The sequence below is a fragment of the Botrytis porri genome (genome assembly GCF_014898465.1).
Source record: "Botrytis porri strain MUCL 3234 chromosome Unknown BPOR_006, whole genome shotgun sequence".
Taxonomy (NCBI): Eukaryota; Fungi; Ascomycota; class Leotiomycetes; order Helotiales; family Sclerotiniaceae; genus Botrytis; species Botrytis porri.
Window position 1 is genome coordinate 1330570 of NW_024066080.1, and position 14269 is coordinate 1344838.

The following is a 14269-nucleotide window of genomic DNA, read 5'->3' on the forward strand; positions in this document are numbered from 1 at the left end:
CTGTATTCAATGCTGGTTTCTTGCTTGAACGCACCTGATAACCCACCCAATAACAAATTCTCCCGAACTCAACCACCCCTCAGTGCCCCAGAGCCCCCATACCAAAAAACTAATCACACACTACTCTCGCCATCACAGTTACATCAAACGCATCGAACCTACCGTAACACAACAAATGGTAACTAGCAGGAAGAACTGATCCGCATATAGAAATTAAATGTACGCATGCAGTATCATCAACAATTCAGTTGCAATACATGAATTATGAATCTCACACAAAGACAATCATGATTAATCCCTCGTCTCTGTTTTGCTCTTGCATTGCAGTAGTATCTCTTCCTCTCATCCTCCTTTCCTCCTTCCAATTCAACTTCAAAATTTCAATGCACTTGCACTTGCACTTGCACTTCCATAGCCAAGACAAGGCTGCATCGCCATCTCTTATTTATGGAATCCTGTGTTGATCTGCCAAGTCTACTTTCTCTCGATTCAAGGTTTCGAGATAGATACTTCGTACAGAATGCGTATACCAATTCTGCAAGGGTCAAACACCCATTGCATCCACGTCTTGCAAATCAGCATGTTGTATCTCCCTTCCGATGCGTGAAGCTCCGGTAAGATGTTACATACTAGTGAGATGTAAACGTTGTGATACACATGCCACGATTATGTCAAAATCCGGACTTACCCATAGAAGACCATAAATCTAGACGTTTGTATGTTCTATGTCTTGTGGTATCACATCGGTAAGAGGAAGCGCTGAAAGAAGCTGAGGTTAGGGAAGACATACCTAGGCAGTATTTAGTATGGATATGTGTGGTTGATAGTCGGATTGATAGTACCTATGTCTATCATTGGATCATTAGAATGGAATGACGACTTCATCTTCGGCTTCTCACAATGATGAGCTAGTAGCTATTCTCTAGACCCCAAGAACAAACTCAATCAAATATGAACGGACCCCAATTGATACGAAAAATCATGGGGGCAGTGGCAGCTTGATTGAGCCTTTGATATTGCTTTCAAAAAAGGCGGTGCAATTATTAATCTATTCTGCCATATTTCTGATTGTATGATCTGCCCCTCCATTGGATAAATTCATATCATAGAGTCGATAATCTCATAATCTAAAAATAAACCCTGCAACACATTTTTCCCCTCCAACATTCCCCTCCCCAAATTCCACATTCCATATTGATTTCGTAAAAGCTGAAGACGTACGTATGCATACTCTCCGCAGTATTCCAGCCCAGATTTCCAATCTTTAAACACAGAGCCCAACCAGCGATCTGGAAACAAAGTCAAGGTTACTCTTCCCGTGGCTGACTGTATTGTACTACAGACAACCCCAGGCGTTTGCGTTTCTTCAAACTTCCACGTTTGCGCAGGTGGTTACACTTGGTCATACGCGACGGGCTGAAGCTTACCTACGTGATCGCTCGACGCGGGATATCCGCGAGATTGCTTACGTTGGATATTGAGATTCTTGGGTTGCGAGAGAAACGGGCACGATAGGATAGGATAGGAACAGACGATTCAGCCATGCCGCATACGAATCGCAAAAAGAAGAGTGGAGCTAGGGAAACTGGAGAAGAGATGGAGAAGACAAAAAAGATTGCGCAGTCGACGAAGCGGAAACAGATAGAGGATGGAGAGGGCTGGACACATGTTGTGGGTGGAGGGAACAAGACGGGTACTGCAGAGACCTGGACGCATGCGGGAGATTTTGTGAAAGATGGGGTCGCGTATATTGAGCGCACGATGGAGGAGATGCAGGCGGATTTGGATAACTATAGGAAGCAGTGGGAGAGTAATGAGGCAGCTGGTCAGTTGAAGAAGATTTTACATGGGAGGAGCGCGGTGAAGAATATAGTTTGCTTGGGATTGGGAAGTTTGCAGAGTGCGAGGAGGGAGGGAAGGAGGAGTAGTTATACTCAATTGGCGGCTTTGATGATGATTATCGAGGAGTTTGGTAAGTTGTGTTCGGGGTCGCAGGTTGGGAATACTAGGACTAATAATATTTTAGGTGGTATGGGTGAGGATAAGATACAATGCATATTTCAAGACCCGCAAAATACTGAAGGTGACAAGGAGTTCTTCACATCTTTGGGTGGGAAAGTAGTGGACGACCCTTTGGCATTTGATTATATTAATGAGGACACTCTTGTATATGCGATACATTGTTATGGACCAGTTTACAAGACTATTAGTCAAGGACCTCGACCCGCAGTCCTCATAGGAACAGACGTAAATAACTTTTCAAATCTGTGGTTGTAAGTTATTTGACATATATTTATTGACAGATGTTGACATTTCGCAGATCAAAAACAGAAACTCTCGAACAACATCTAGACGATATGGTCAAAGATTGCGAAACAATAAATTTCCCACAACTTCGACATGATTTCTCAGATACAAAGATATACTGGCGAAACCAATCAACTGTTTGAAAGGGGGTGTAACCGAAGGCGAACTCTCACTAGCAACATATTTCAGATATGCCAGAAAATTCAGAGCATACCATCAATTTAGATTAAACAATGATACCTATCTTAATTGATCTCACTGGACTTCACCACCGTCCCAAAAGCATCCGCCAACTCCGCCAAAACCGTCTTAACCAACTCCTCCGCCTTCACTCCCGGAATATCTCGATCTCCAATCGCATCCTCCACAAACAAAACCTCATATCCCTTCTCGGCGGCCTGTCTCGCCGTCGTACTCACACACACATGCGCCATGTATCCCGTCAACACGAGCTTTGATTTCCCCGTCTCTTTAATATAGGCTTCTAAATCTGTTCCGGTAAAGGAACCAGGGTATTGTTTGGCAATCACTTTCTCATCGTTCTTGGGCGTTAGCTCTTCGAATTCCTGTGCGAGCTCAGTGTCGGGTGTGAAGACGGGGGCCCCCGCGGGAACTTGGTGCACGATGTGGGCGAGGGAACCTTGGGCGGCGCGGTATTTTTCGAGGAGGGAGGAAATGGCTTTGCGGGAAGAGGATACTTGGGAGACTTTGAGATGGCCTTGGGCGTATCTGGAGGGGGAGAGGATGGTTAGTAGATTTTTATGGGTGGGGGAAGAGGAAGATGGATGGATGGATGGATGGATGGATATTTCAAATATGAAAGAAACGAAGAGAAATGAGATGAAGTAAAATGAAATGAAATAAAATGAGACACATACTCATTCTGCGCATCAATAATAATTAACACACTGTCCTGCACGGAAGCGGTAGATGGTGATGCACCAATTAGTTCGCGGAAGGCTTTGGCTTGGGTTGTCATGATGTAGGTGTTTGTGTGTATAATGTGTGGTATGTGGGTTGTTGAGGAATAGATATATATGATATCTTTCTTTGAAGTGCGGATGCGGGGAAGAGGTTTGGTTGATTGATTTATGGAGTGTGTTATCTATGCTTATGCTTGTTTTGTGGAGAGAATGGGATGTGAAGAGAAGAGAAGAGAGGAAGAAATGGATAGGTTTGTGATATGAATGGGTGTGGTTGTTTCTATTTCTATTGCTATTGCTATTGCTATTGGATTGGTATTTGGAATAGGTTGATTTATAAGATTGGCGAGGTGATTACATATCATATCATATGAGGTATCGACTGCAATAGGTATTTGGTAATTGATTGATATAGGTACCGGTATGCAGATGGGTGTAATGGTTCCCCTCATTTGACGCTGGTATTGTGTTGCGGGGTACCGAGTACCTATGGGATTTGTTTACTTGGGCTGTTACTGGACTACCTAACTTCGAGATTACGTAGCTGGAGCCTAGGTGGGCTCGGTAGGTATCAAGGTGTGAATGGTATAAATGGTATGAATGGTGTGTTTAAATACCGAACAAACAACCGAGCGATGGGCCGAGCGGGATGCTAGTTGCTTGGGAGCTTGGGAGCTTGGGGAGTGCTTTGTGGAACAGTGCTGGTATGGATGAATGGAGAAGATGTTAGGATGGTGGGAGGAGAGGAGGTAGAGGAAGTATTTAGGAGGTGGTAGGTAGGAAGAAAGGAGTGGGTGATATTTAGTAGGTACTTCCGCTTACTCCTATTCGGAAGTAGAGTGATTGAGTATGGTGGGGGGAGGAGAGGGGGGATAGAGTAAAATATCTATGAGTAGACTATTAATTCAAGAGCTATGAATCCAAAGTTCGAACGGATGAATGGATGAATGAATCTTTCGATTGATGGACCGATTGCTTTTCTTCTTTTTTTCTCTCTGGGAGAGATAGATAAATAGGTGTCTGTCTCTCCAAGTTGGATTTGTCTACCTTGGTATGGTATGTATGGTATGTATCTCCATAAATATGTACCTATGCATATGTCAAATGCATGGTTGACTTTGTACAATGCACAAGCACCCGATCGCGATTGCTTCTCAAACGTATATATATGTACCTAATATGCATCTATGAATATAGAATGAAGATATATATAATAACCATACTTATCAACCGTATAATCTCCCAATATAACAATACACGGAATATATAACCAACTCTCCTCTGAAACAAATGTCATCATTTTTAATTTATTTTTTGCGAGGGATAAGGATACGGAGTAGGCTCGGTAGGTAAAACCAAGGTTTTTCTTCGTTTTCTTTTGTATCTTGCTTACTTGCTTTTGATGTGGATGTGGATTGGCTGGTTCGGTTCGGTGGGATCCACTACTTAGGTGTTCGTAGCTAGTATCTACCAGTACCTAGTATGCAATGGTATTGTGAGACTAGGTTATCATGTTGTGTATACTACGATGTTTACCCCTGATGCTGATAGTGGCTGGGGGACTTGCTTTCGAGCTTGTGTTGTGGTGGGTATGTGGTTGGGGTGTGGTTGAGCTCTTGGGGGGAAGTATATCGATCGATGAGCTGTTTTTGGGGGGGGTGAAGAGAGTGAGAGGTTTGAAGACGGTGAGAATCTTTATATTGTTGGATAGACGGATTGTTATTTATCTATATCGTCTTTTTGGAGCTGTAGGTATTAGAATCTGTTGTCTAGATTTGCGTATGTATTCAGAAATGCCTAGATACCTATCTACATCCGGATTTGTTCCTCGCTAGTGTCTACTAGGTCGTCTGGTATCTAAAAATGTAATTATAGTGAGTACCTAGGGAGCATGCTTGGATAATAATGGAATGGATCTCTCAGTCAACCAACCAAAGAAGGTTAATCGATTAGACGTTCAGAGTGGAGGGGGGCGGAAGGATTTGAGGCTTCGAGCAAAGACTTAGTTGAAGAAGTTCCCGGTTATACTTTGGATTTAGCTATCTTTCAAAAGGTACCGAGTACTCAGATACTCCACTCTAGCTTCTTCATTTTCTTCTTTTGTCTTGCACTGTAATGATAAGTTAAGGTACCAGCGTCGTACAGTACACACACGCGGCTTCTAGCCAATTATGGGAGAGGTGGGAGAGGAAGTGGAAAAGTTGGGTCTGGAGGTTGGAGGTTGGAGGTTGGTAGGGACTTGGTGGGAAGAACGGAGGGAAGCTCGTGTTGGTGGGTGGTTGTTTCTTAAGTTGAAGGGGTGGAAACATGGATATTATTGGAGAAGAGGAAGTATGATATGATGCGGGAAAGATGGTTGGGGATGTGATGTGATCCATATACTCTGTATTGTTGTTAATTTTTATTTTTATTTTTGTTTTTGATCCTGTTTCGGAGTTTGTTCTTTTCTTGATTGGCTTTTCTACTTGGAAGTTGGAAAGGAGGTATTATTGTACTGTTGAAGAAAGGTATTGATTGATTTGACTGAGGATTGGATTTTTCAAACTTTATAATTCTCCCTCTCTCTCTCTCCCTCTCCCTCTCCCTCTCCCTCTCCCTCTCCCTCTCCCTCTCTCTCTCTCGCCCTCACCCTCGCCCTCCGAGAAAGAGGCCATTCATAACTTCCACATCCTCGTATTATTATCCCATCTTTTCGTATCGCCCTCCATTCTCGATAAATAAGCTTTGCTCTATCCTTGCCTTGCGCTTTCACATTTGATCGATAAAAGAATCGAAGAAATACATCAAAACACCTCTTAGTACCATTATTAGTCCAATCCACCATCACCACCAGAAAACCCAGTTGTCCCACATAATAAATCAAAACAAAAAAAAAAACTCCAAACCAAACTCCCATTCCCAGAATCCGACCCAGAGCCAGTGCAAAATCCTATTCGACCGTCGACCGTCAACCGTCGACCATTGCCCCCCTCACCATCCCAAATTAAAACAAGTGGGATTCCTATCAATCTATGAGTACCTACTATTAGTTGGAATCCAGTAAAAGATCGTCCGAAACGAAAAAGAGCTACAGTTTGGTTTCAAGATACTCTCCTCTTCCCGGTCTCTTCCCTTTCTCCTCTTCTTTCTCCCTTTCTTTCCTCATCATGTCACGATATTCCTTCGAAGATATTCATCTTAATTCCCAAGATTCCTCTTCACTCGTATCTCCACCAACATCTCCACCAAGATATCCTATACCACCACCACCACCTCAATCGCAACCGCGTAATCCTCTAAACTTCGCCTCACAATCAAATTCATCACAGGCTCAAGAATCATATAACCAACAGATTGGAATTTCAAATTCTGCTTCATTATTACATTCACGAGAAAACTATGGGGAAGTGGAACCCGTGAGTCCGATAATAGATAGTCCACCAATTCCTCCACCACATCGGTCGTCACAATCTAGTCAGGAATCTAGAATACGCAATCAAAACAATAACACAACCCTTCCATCGGGACCAGATAATTTTAGTGATCAAGCCGCAGGTGGTGGAAACGTCGTCGCTATGAGTGCCGCAAATTCAAATGCCAGGGAAGGTGGTGTGGAAGCCACAAGACATACCCCGGGTTATGATCCGACACAACCTTCATACCAAGAGTCTCCATTCCAACGCCCGTTTCCACGACAAGATGCATCAACATCATCTCTGACTCCTTTAAATGCTGCTGCTTTCCCCACCGGAATGTCAACGCCTTCTTCACGTTCGACTATTTCTGGTCGAAATCCTCCTTCAGATCCTTACTCGGATTCTCCTTACCCATATAATCGATATTCAAGGGCAATTGACCCGGAACTAGTTGAATTTGATCCTAATACAATTGCAGACGACGGAGACGACGGTTTAGGATATAGACGAGTTAACAGATCTTCTGTATTGAGTTTGAATAAAATGTCAGATAGCGGTTCACGAACACCTCCGGGTGGAAAAGCCATAGCAGCTGGCGGTGTTGTGGGAGCCTTGGGTGGTCTAGTTGGAAAGAAGAATGCGAATGGGAATGGGGAGAATATACAATACAATGATGTTACAAATGCACAAACCGGATACAATGGGACGGACACTTACGATCTTGGTGTGGAAAAGAACGAATGGTTGAAGAAACCACCGGGGGGTAACAAAAAGATGCGACTATGGATTGCTTTATTGGTTGGATTTATAATCTTAGCGGCAGTGATTGGAGGAGCTGTTGGTGGAACACTGGCGGGCAATGCGAAAGGGGGACCGGATTCGGGAGTCTCTCAGAATGGGGCCACCAACGGACAATCTGCATCGTCGGATACTTCAAAGAATGGCGACCTTAACAAGGATTCGGCAGAGATCAAAAAGTTGTTGAACAACCCCGACTTGCACAAGGTTTTCCCTGGAATCGATTATACACCAATGTATACACAATACCCAGCTTGCTTGACATACCCAGCAAGTCAGAACAACATTACAAGAGATGTGGCTGTGCTTTCGCAACTCAGCAATACCCTTCGTCTCTATGGTACTGATTGTAACCAAACGGAGATGGTTTTACATGCTATTGATCGATTAGGATTGAATGGTACCGTCAAAGTTTGGTTGGGTGTTTGGCAGGATTCCAACACTACTACTAATACTCGTCAACTCGAGCAACTCTACAAGATCTTTGATGAACATGGATCAGCATCTTTTGTTGGTGTTATTGTGGGTAATGAGGTTCTCTACAGAAAAGATATGACTGCCTCTGAGCTCACATCGATTATCCAAGATGTCAAATCTAACATGACAACTCGTGGTATCGATCTCCCAATCGCTTCTTCAGATCTTGGAGATAACTGGACCGCAGAATTGGCTAACGCAGTCGACTATGTAATGGCTAATATTCATCCCTTCTTCGCTGGTGTTACGGCTGAAGAAAGTGCTGGTTGGACATGGAACTTTTGGCAAAATCATGATGTGGCTTTCAAAACCAATGCATCTCAAAACATTATTTCGGAAACTGGATGGCCTACACAAGGTGGTACTGATTGTGGCGCTGCTACTACTTGTGCTCAAGGTAGTGTGGCAGGAATCACGGAACTAAACACTTTCATGGAGAATTGGGTCTGCGATGCAATTACAAATGGAACGAATTACTTTTGGTTTGAGGCATTTGATGAACCTTGGAAGATTCAATACAATTCAGGAAATCAGAATTGGGAAGATCATTGGGGTATTATGGATGTTAATAGAGTGTTGAAGGATGGGGTGAAAATTCCTGATTGTGGAGGAAAGACAGTTTCGTGATGAATATATGCGCGTCTGCATGCGTAGATTGAAATTTATTTGTGGTTAATGATGGGAATTCAGTGGAATTTGATGGAATTATTGAAAAAGAACGCGAAATGCAGGAGGAATATGCAACTCTTGAATGGCGAACATTTTGGTGGAGTAATCTCGTTTTTGAACCTTTTTGGCAAAGTGGAATTTCTATACTACGAGGCGTTTTTGGAGTCCGGAGAGGGACATTTTTTGGGGGCATTTCAGATGAGATGAGTTGAATTGAAATGAACTTATCCGGATATCTTTTGCGATCAAATGGGATCGGTTGGAATGGATTGGATTGGGAATGTGGGGGTACTGTACATAGATAATGAACTTTTTTTCTACTTTATATGAGAGATGGATTGGTATTTGCTGAGTTTGGGGGTTGGATGGATGGAGAGATGGTGGAAGCAAGATGGAAATGGAATCGGATATGGATATGGATATGATGTATGAAGAATATAATATGATACGTCTTTATCTGTTTCATCTTTCTTGGATCGTGAGTTAGTTGAGTTGAGTTGTGTGATGAACGCTTCGAGTAAATTGATGAAGGTACTTACTTTGAGTACTTTGAATATGAAGATTTCAGGGGGTTCGGAGAGGAGGGGGGAGGACTGGCTTTTATCTTGGGTGTGAAAAGAGGAGGGAGGAGTACGGATTTCTATTTTGGGAGTGAGAAAGGGATGGGATATGGAATATGGGATATGGGATATGGGATGTGGTATAGAATATTCATTAAAGAAATATGAATATCAAATATATACTTTGATAAGTTCTTTTATGAATATATATTCCTTCTCCTTCTCCTTCTCCTTTCCTTCTACCTCTAAGTACAAAGCTATAGTACTAGGGTATAGATAAAAACCGCTTGTCTTAATCATACTAAAACATAGCGATTTAATATATCTCGTATAGTTAATGATTTATTAATATTTAGTTATAATTATATTTTTCAAATGATTTATTAATATTTAGTTACAATTATATTTTTCACATGACTTTATTATATAATAAAGTCTTATACTTTTTAGTTTTTTGGTTTTAATATAAATTATAGAATGAACATCTTATAACTGAGAAAAAAAAAAACCGTATAAAAGTTTTTCAAATTTCGCCTATTTTACTAGTAAATTCTAGAATTGTCAAGTTACTATATTTCAAGACTATATAATACAATCGATTAAAATCCTGAAAATAAACTGTTTATTTTTTTTTAAAAAAAAAATCTATAACTAGAATTCTATAGAGTTCTATAAATATAAATATTAAATTCTTTTCATAATGAAAGAGCAGGTCAGTGGAATGTATGTAAAAGTGACTATGTAGATTAATTGTACTAAGGTAAAATCTAATTATAAAGTGGAAGTGATATATATATAATAGTTAAGCACACATACTATAATTTCTAATACTCCTTTAAAGAGTTTACTCTTTCAACTTTAATAATTAGCTTTGAAGCCCTAGTATATTCTTGAATTTCTTAAATATTATTTTTGTATATAGTTTTATTAATTTATTTGTAGTTATATTATTTATATTGATATAGTTAGTATTGATTAAATATTTTTCTATAAGATTTTGAATGAAATGATAATATATGTTAATATACTTTAATTACTTATATAGATATAAGTTTTTGATTAATATTAATGCTTCTTGGTTGTCTTTAAGTATTTGAATTATACTATTATTCTTAATATATTTTGATTGCTTTAAATCTTTTAAAAATTGAATTACTTATTACCCTTGTTTAATAAATATAACTATAAAAATGTACTCAACTTTTATATTAAATATAGTTATAGATATCTACTTCTTACTTGCCTATAAGATTGATTTATTATAGAATATTATTATCCTATCAGAAATGCTTTTTCAATTAGTTTTATTACTTATTCAATTTATATTTGTATATACTTTGATAATATATTATAAAAGATTATATTCTTTATAAATATTTAATTGAATTCCCCTAAATTTAAAATATAGTTTCTATTTGATAATTGATCTTAAATATCTTATAAGGTTTTTGAGTGTAATATTGTAATGTTTGGTAAAGTTAAATATAGCTTATATTAATCTTTTGAGATTAAATATGATATTCAGTTTAATATAGATTATAAAGTAAATCGTACTATTAATTACTTGTTGATATTTATTTATATTAATAAATTTATTATTCAATAATATTAATTATAATTAATTGTAATTTAAAATTAATATCTTTTTAGGGGTATATTAATTATAGAAGATCCCGAATTAAATAAACATTACATTCAGATATTCTTCTTAATTTATAATTAACATTCTTTCTGATCTGGTATAAATAATTCATACTTTTAAGATCTTACTAATCTCCCCCAGGTTTTTAATATTGAATCGAATAGAAAGATTGTAATAAAATTATTAAATATCTTGTTTATATATAATAATATTATTATTATTATTTATATATATTAGAAGAATTAGCTAATATTGATGGTTAGTATATAAACACAGATCTATAAGATTTTATGTGAACCCCATTTTAATTAACTTTTCTTTTAGAAGAAGGCTTTAATCTCTACCAGCTTGTTTTAGTTTATAAAGATTTCAAAATGTATATAAAACACGGCCATAATTAACATAAACACCTTAAAGAGGTGCTAAATAGATTTCTTCTTTCAAATATAATTTAATAAATATATTTTTAATATTAAAATGAGAACACTTAAAATCCTTTTTTATAATAATTATAAGGAAAAGGCGAAGAATATTAAGTTGAATTATGGAAATGAAGATTTCGTTATAATCTTTACCTAAAATTTAGTCAAATCCTTTGATTATTAATTTGACTTTGAATTGCTTTACCTTATTATCTTTTGTTTTAATAAGAAATACTTATTTTATTAAAACTAAATTACTTTTTTATAATAAAATAAATTTTTTCCAAGTATTATTTTTAATTAATAAATTTATTTCTTTTTGAATTATAATTTATTATTTTTTTATATACTTTTTATTTGCCATTGTTTTTTTGTATATATTAAATATTTTGATCCCAAGAATTTCGATTGCTGATAGAATGGTTTCAGTTTTTATTAATACATCTACTAAAAGAATTAAGATTTTCGAAGCAATTTTATTATTTGTCTTCTTCTCAAATCGGTGAATATTTGGAATAATAATTATAATATATTTAATTGGTTTTGTTATTAGCTTATTTAAAAAGATAAATAAAACCCGAATGATTTTAGAATTTCTTTATTCTTCTATATTATTGTCATTACCTTTTTTCCTTTTTTTAAGATTATACCTCAAATTCGATAATGTAAAAGTAGATCTAAATATAGGTATAATAAATAATAAAATTATATTAGATAATATAATTTTAGATAATAAATTCAAATTCGATAATAATAAAATTATATTAGATAAAGTAATCTTAGGTAAAGTAATTTTAGATAAAGTAATTTCAAATAAAGTAATCTTAGTTTCTTTATTATTTTTCCCTATTAATTTTAATAAATTATTAGTTATTTATTAAATATTTCCATATTCATTTTTATTAAAATATAATATTCTTTCAGTTTTTATTTACTTTAATATTATTAAGTATATTTCTATTAAATCTGTAATTATTATATCTAATAATATTAATAAATCGACTGAAATAGATAATAATTTAGGAATATTCTTAGGTTTATTATAAAACTTACAATTAGATTTTATATTCTTGATGCCTTATAATCCTTATAATCGGCTATATAATTTCTAAGTTTGAGATTCAAATCCCCTTCTTTATAGTTTTTATTGATTATAATATAATAAAAACGGTATATATAACTTAGCTTTAATAAATAAATCTTTATATATTTGGTAATATCTTTTGAGTATTCTAGAAATATTCTAATCCTTATTGTATCACAGAGTTTATTATATCTTTATTCTTTTGGAATGGTTTTGGGATTAATATAAGTATAATATTAATTCCCTTAGATTTTATATATATTAATATTTGGTAATATATCTGTAAATACTTTAAGTAAACTTTGATTAATTCCATTTATATTTGGATTAATATTAATATAGTTTCGAATATATATATTATGCTCAACAGCTTTATCTTAAAACTTTAATAATAAATGAACTTCTTTTAATATTACTCTTATATCAGCTTCTATAGTTTGTATATTATGTTTGGCTGAATTATTTTAATAAAATGATATAATTATTATAATCTTTAATCATACATTAGCCTTTTATTCCTAAATGATTTAAAGGAGCTCTAATATATTATCGATTTTGGTAGTAATTATAACTACACCTGTAACAAGTTCAATTTCTTACTTTCAAGCTTTCAATAAGAATATTACATTGCTCTTTTACTTTAATAAAATAATCCAATTTACCCTTATAGTATTATTAATAATAAAGAGAAAGCATTTATATCCTTAAATAGATTTTGAAAAAGGGTTAATAATATTGAAATAGATTAATTCTAATCTCTTGAATTTTCGTATACTTAATTGACTTGGAATTCTGTTAATTATCTTTATAAGAATATATACTTTATAGATATTAAGAATTGAAGGAACCTTAATAAATCTCTAAAATATAATAACTTTATATAGATTTCTAATTTTATTAGAGCTAAGATGATTAAAGTATTTATATTAAATAAGGTATTTTTCCTTCATTATAATTAATTCTTCAACTTTCCCTTTTATACCATTAATAATCTTTATAATATAAAGAATACGAAATCTTTGTATTTTAATTTCATATACGAAATGATATATATTCCATTTTTCATTTTAGCTTTGATGATTTTATTATTCTTATTATTTTCTAGTGTAAAATACATTTCCTTAAGATTAAATATACTCTTAAACCCTACCTTACAAATTCTCTTAATTGAAAATAAATTAACCCCCAATCCAGGTACATATAACATTCTAATTAATAATATCCTTATTTTATTCTTGCACATCATATTTATTATCCCTTATTTATTCGAGTATATAGCTTTCTTACCAACTATTATTCTTTATTATAGAGTATAAGTTAGACTTTTGAAGAGAGAATATTAATCAAATATATGTAAGGTAGCATTAATATCAATATATTATTACAATAAGAATGCTTTACTAATACTTTTTTTAATAAAATGATAATACTTGAAATCAAATTTATTATTAATAATATTTTCAATAACATTGAAGCTTGATTTAGTAATATAAGCCTTATACTTCCTATACTCTTTATCTCTTTATAATAAAAAGGTGGATTGTTTTCTCTTTTGTTTATACTTTAAATCAGATTTCAAGAGATACTTAACATAACAAAGCTGAAAGCATTTTAAAACTGAATGATTAGGTTTGTTATAGAGTTTATAAGTGATAATGAATATATCGGCCTCTAAGCTTATATTAGCCTTATACTAATAATAAAATAGAATATATTTCTTTCTTTTTATAAAATGTACTGAATCTTTAAAGTTTTGTATTTTTACCTTTTTAACCTATAGATACTTGATTTTATTATTAATATTTAAAGTAAAATTGATAATATAGATTATATCAATAATGACTTTGTATTTATCAGGAAGAAATAAGGTCAGGCTTTAAAAGAATGATTTATTTGTATATAAAGTATTAACTAAAGTATTTATAAATAAGAGCTTTTATTGAAGATCTTTAAGCTTATTCTAAATATTTATAATAATTATATTAAAAATAT

General features: G+C 34.7%; 3 protein-coding genes across 3 annotated transcripts; 2 read left to right on the plus strand and 1 right to left on the minus strand.

Annotated features, from left to right (window-relative positions):
• Positions 1-1542: 1542 nt before the first annotated feature.
• On the plus strand, positions 1543-2450 carry EAF01_004922 (uncharacterized protein; the record flags this gene model as incomplete). The annotated part of the gene is made up of 3 exons (XM_038913176.1): positions 1543-1972; positions 2027-2273; positions 2321-2450. The coding sequence occupies 3 exons, from the start codon at positions 1543-1545 to the stop codon at positions 2448-2450; spliced, it is 807 nt and encodes a 268-aa protein (XP_038771262.1).
• A 102-nt stretch (positions 2451-2552) lies between these two features.
• EAF01_004923 (uncharacterized protein) lies at positions 2553-3286 on the minus strand (the record flags this gene model as incomplete). Its single annotated transcript, XM_038913177.1, has 2 exons — positions 2553-3036; positions 3186-3286. 2 exons carry the CDS (start codon positions 3284-3286, stop codon positions 2553-2555), a joined length of 585 nt encoding a protein of 194 aa, XP_038771263.1.
• A 3090-nt stretch (positions 3287-6376) lies between these two features.
• Positions 6377-8527, plus strand: EAF01_004924 (uncharacterized protein; the record flags this gene model as incomplete). The annotated part of the gene is made up of 1 exon (XM_038913178.1): positions 6377-8527. The coding sequence occupies one exon, from the start codon at positions 6377-6379 to the stop codon at positions 8525-8527; it is 2151 nt and encodes a 716-aa protein (XP_038771264.1).
• Between the last annotated feature and the right edge of the window lie 5742 nt (positions 8528-14269).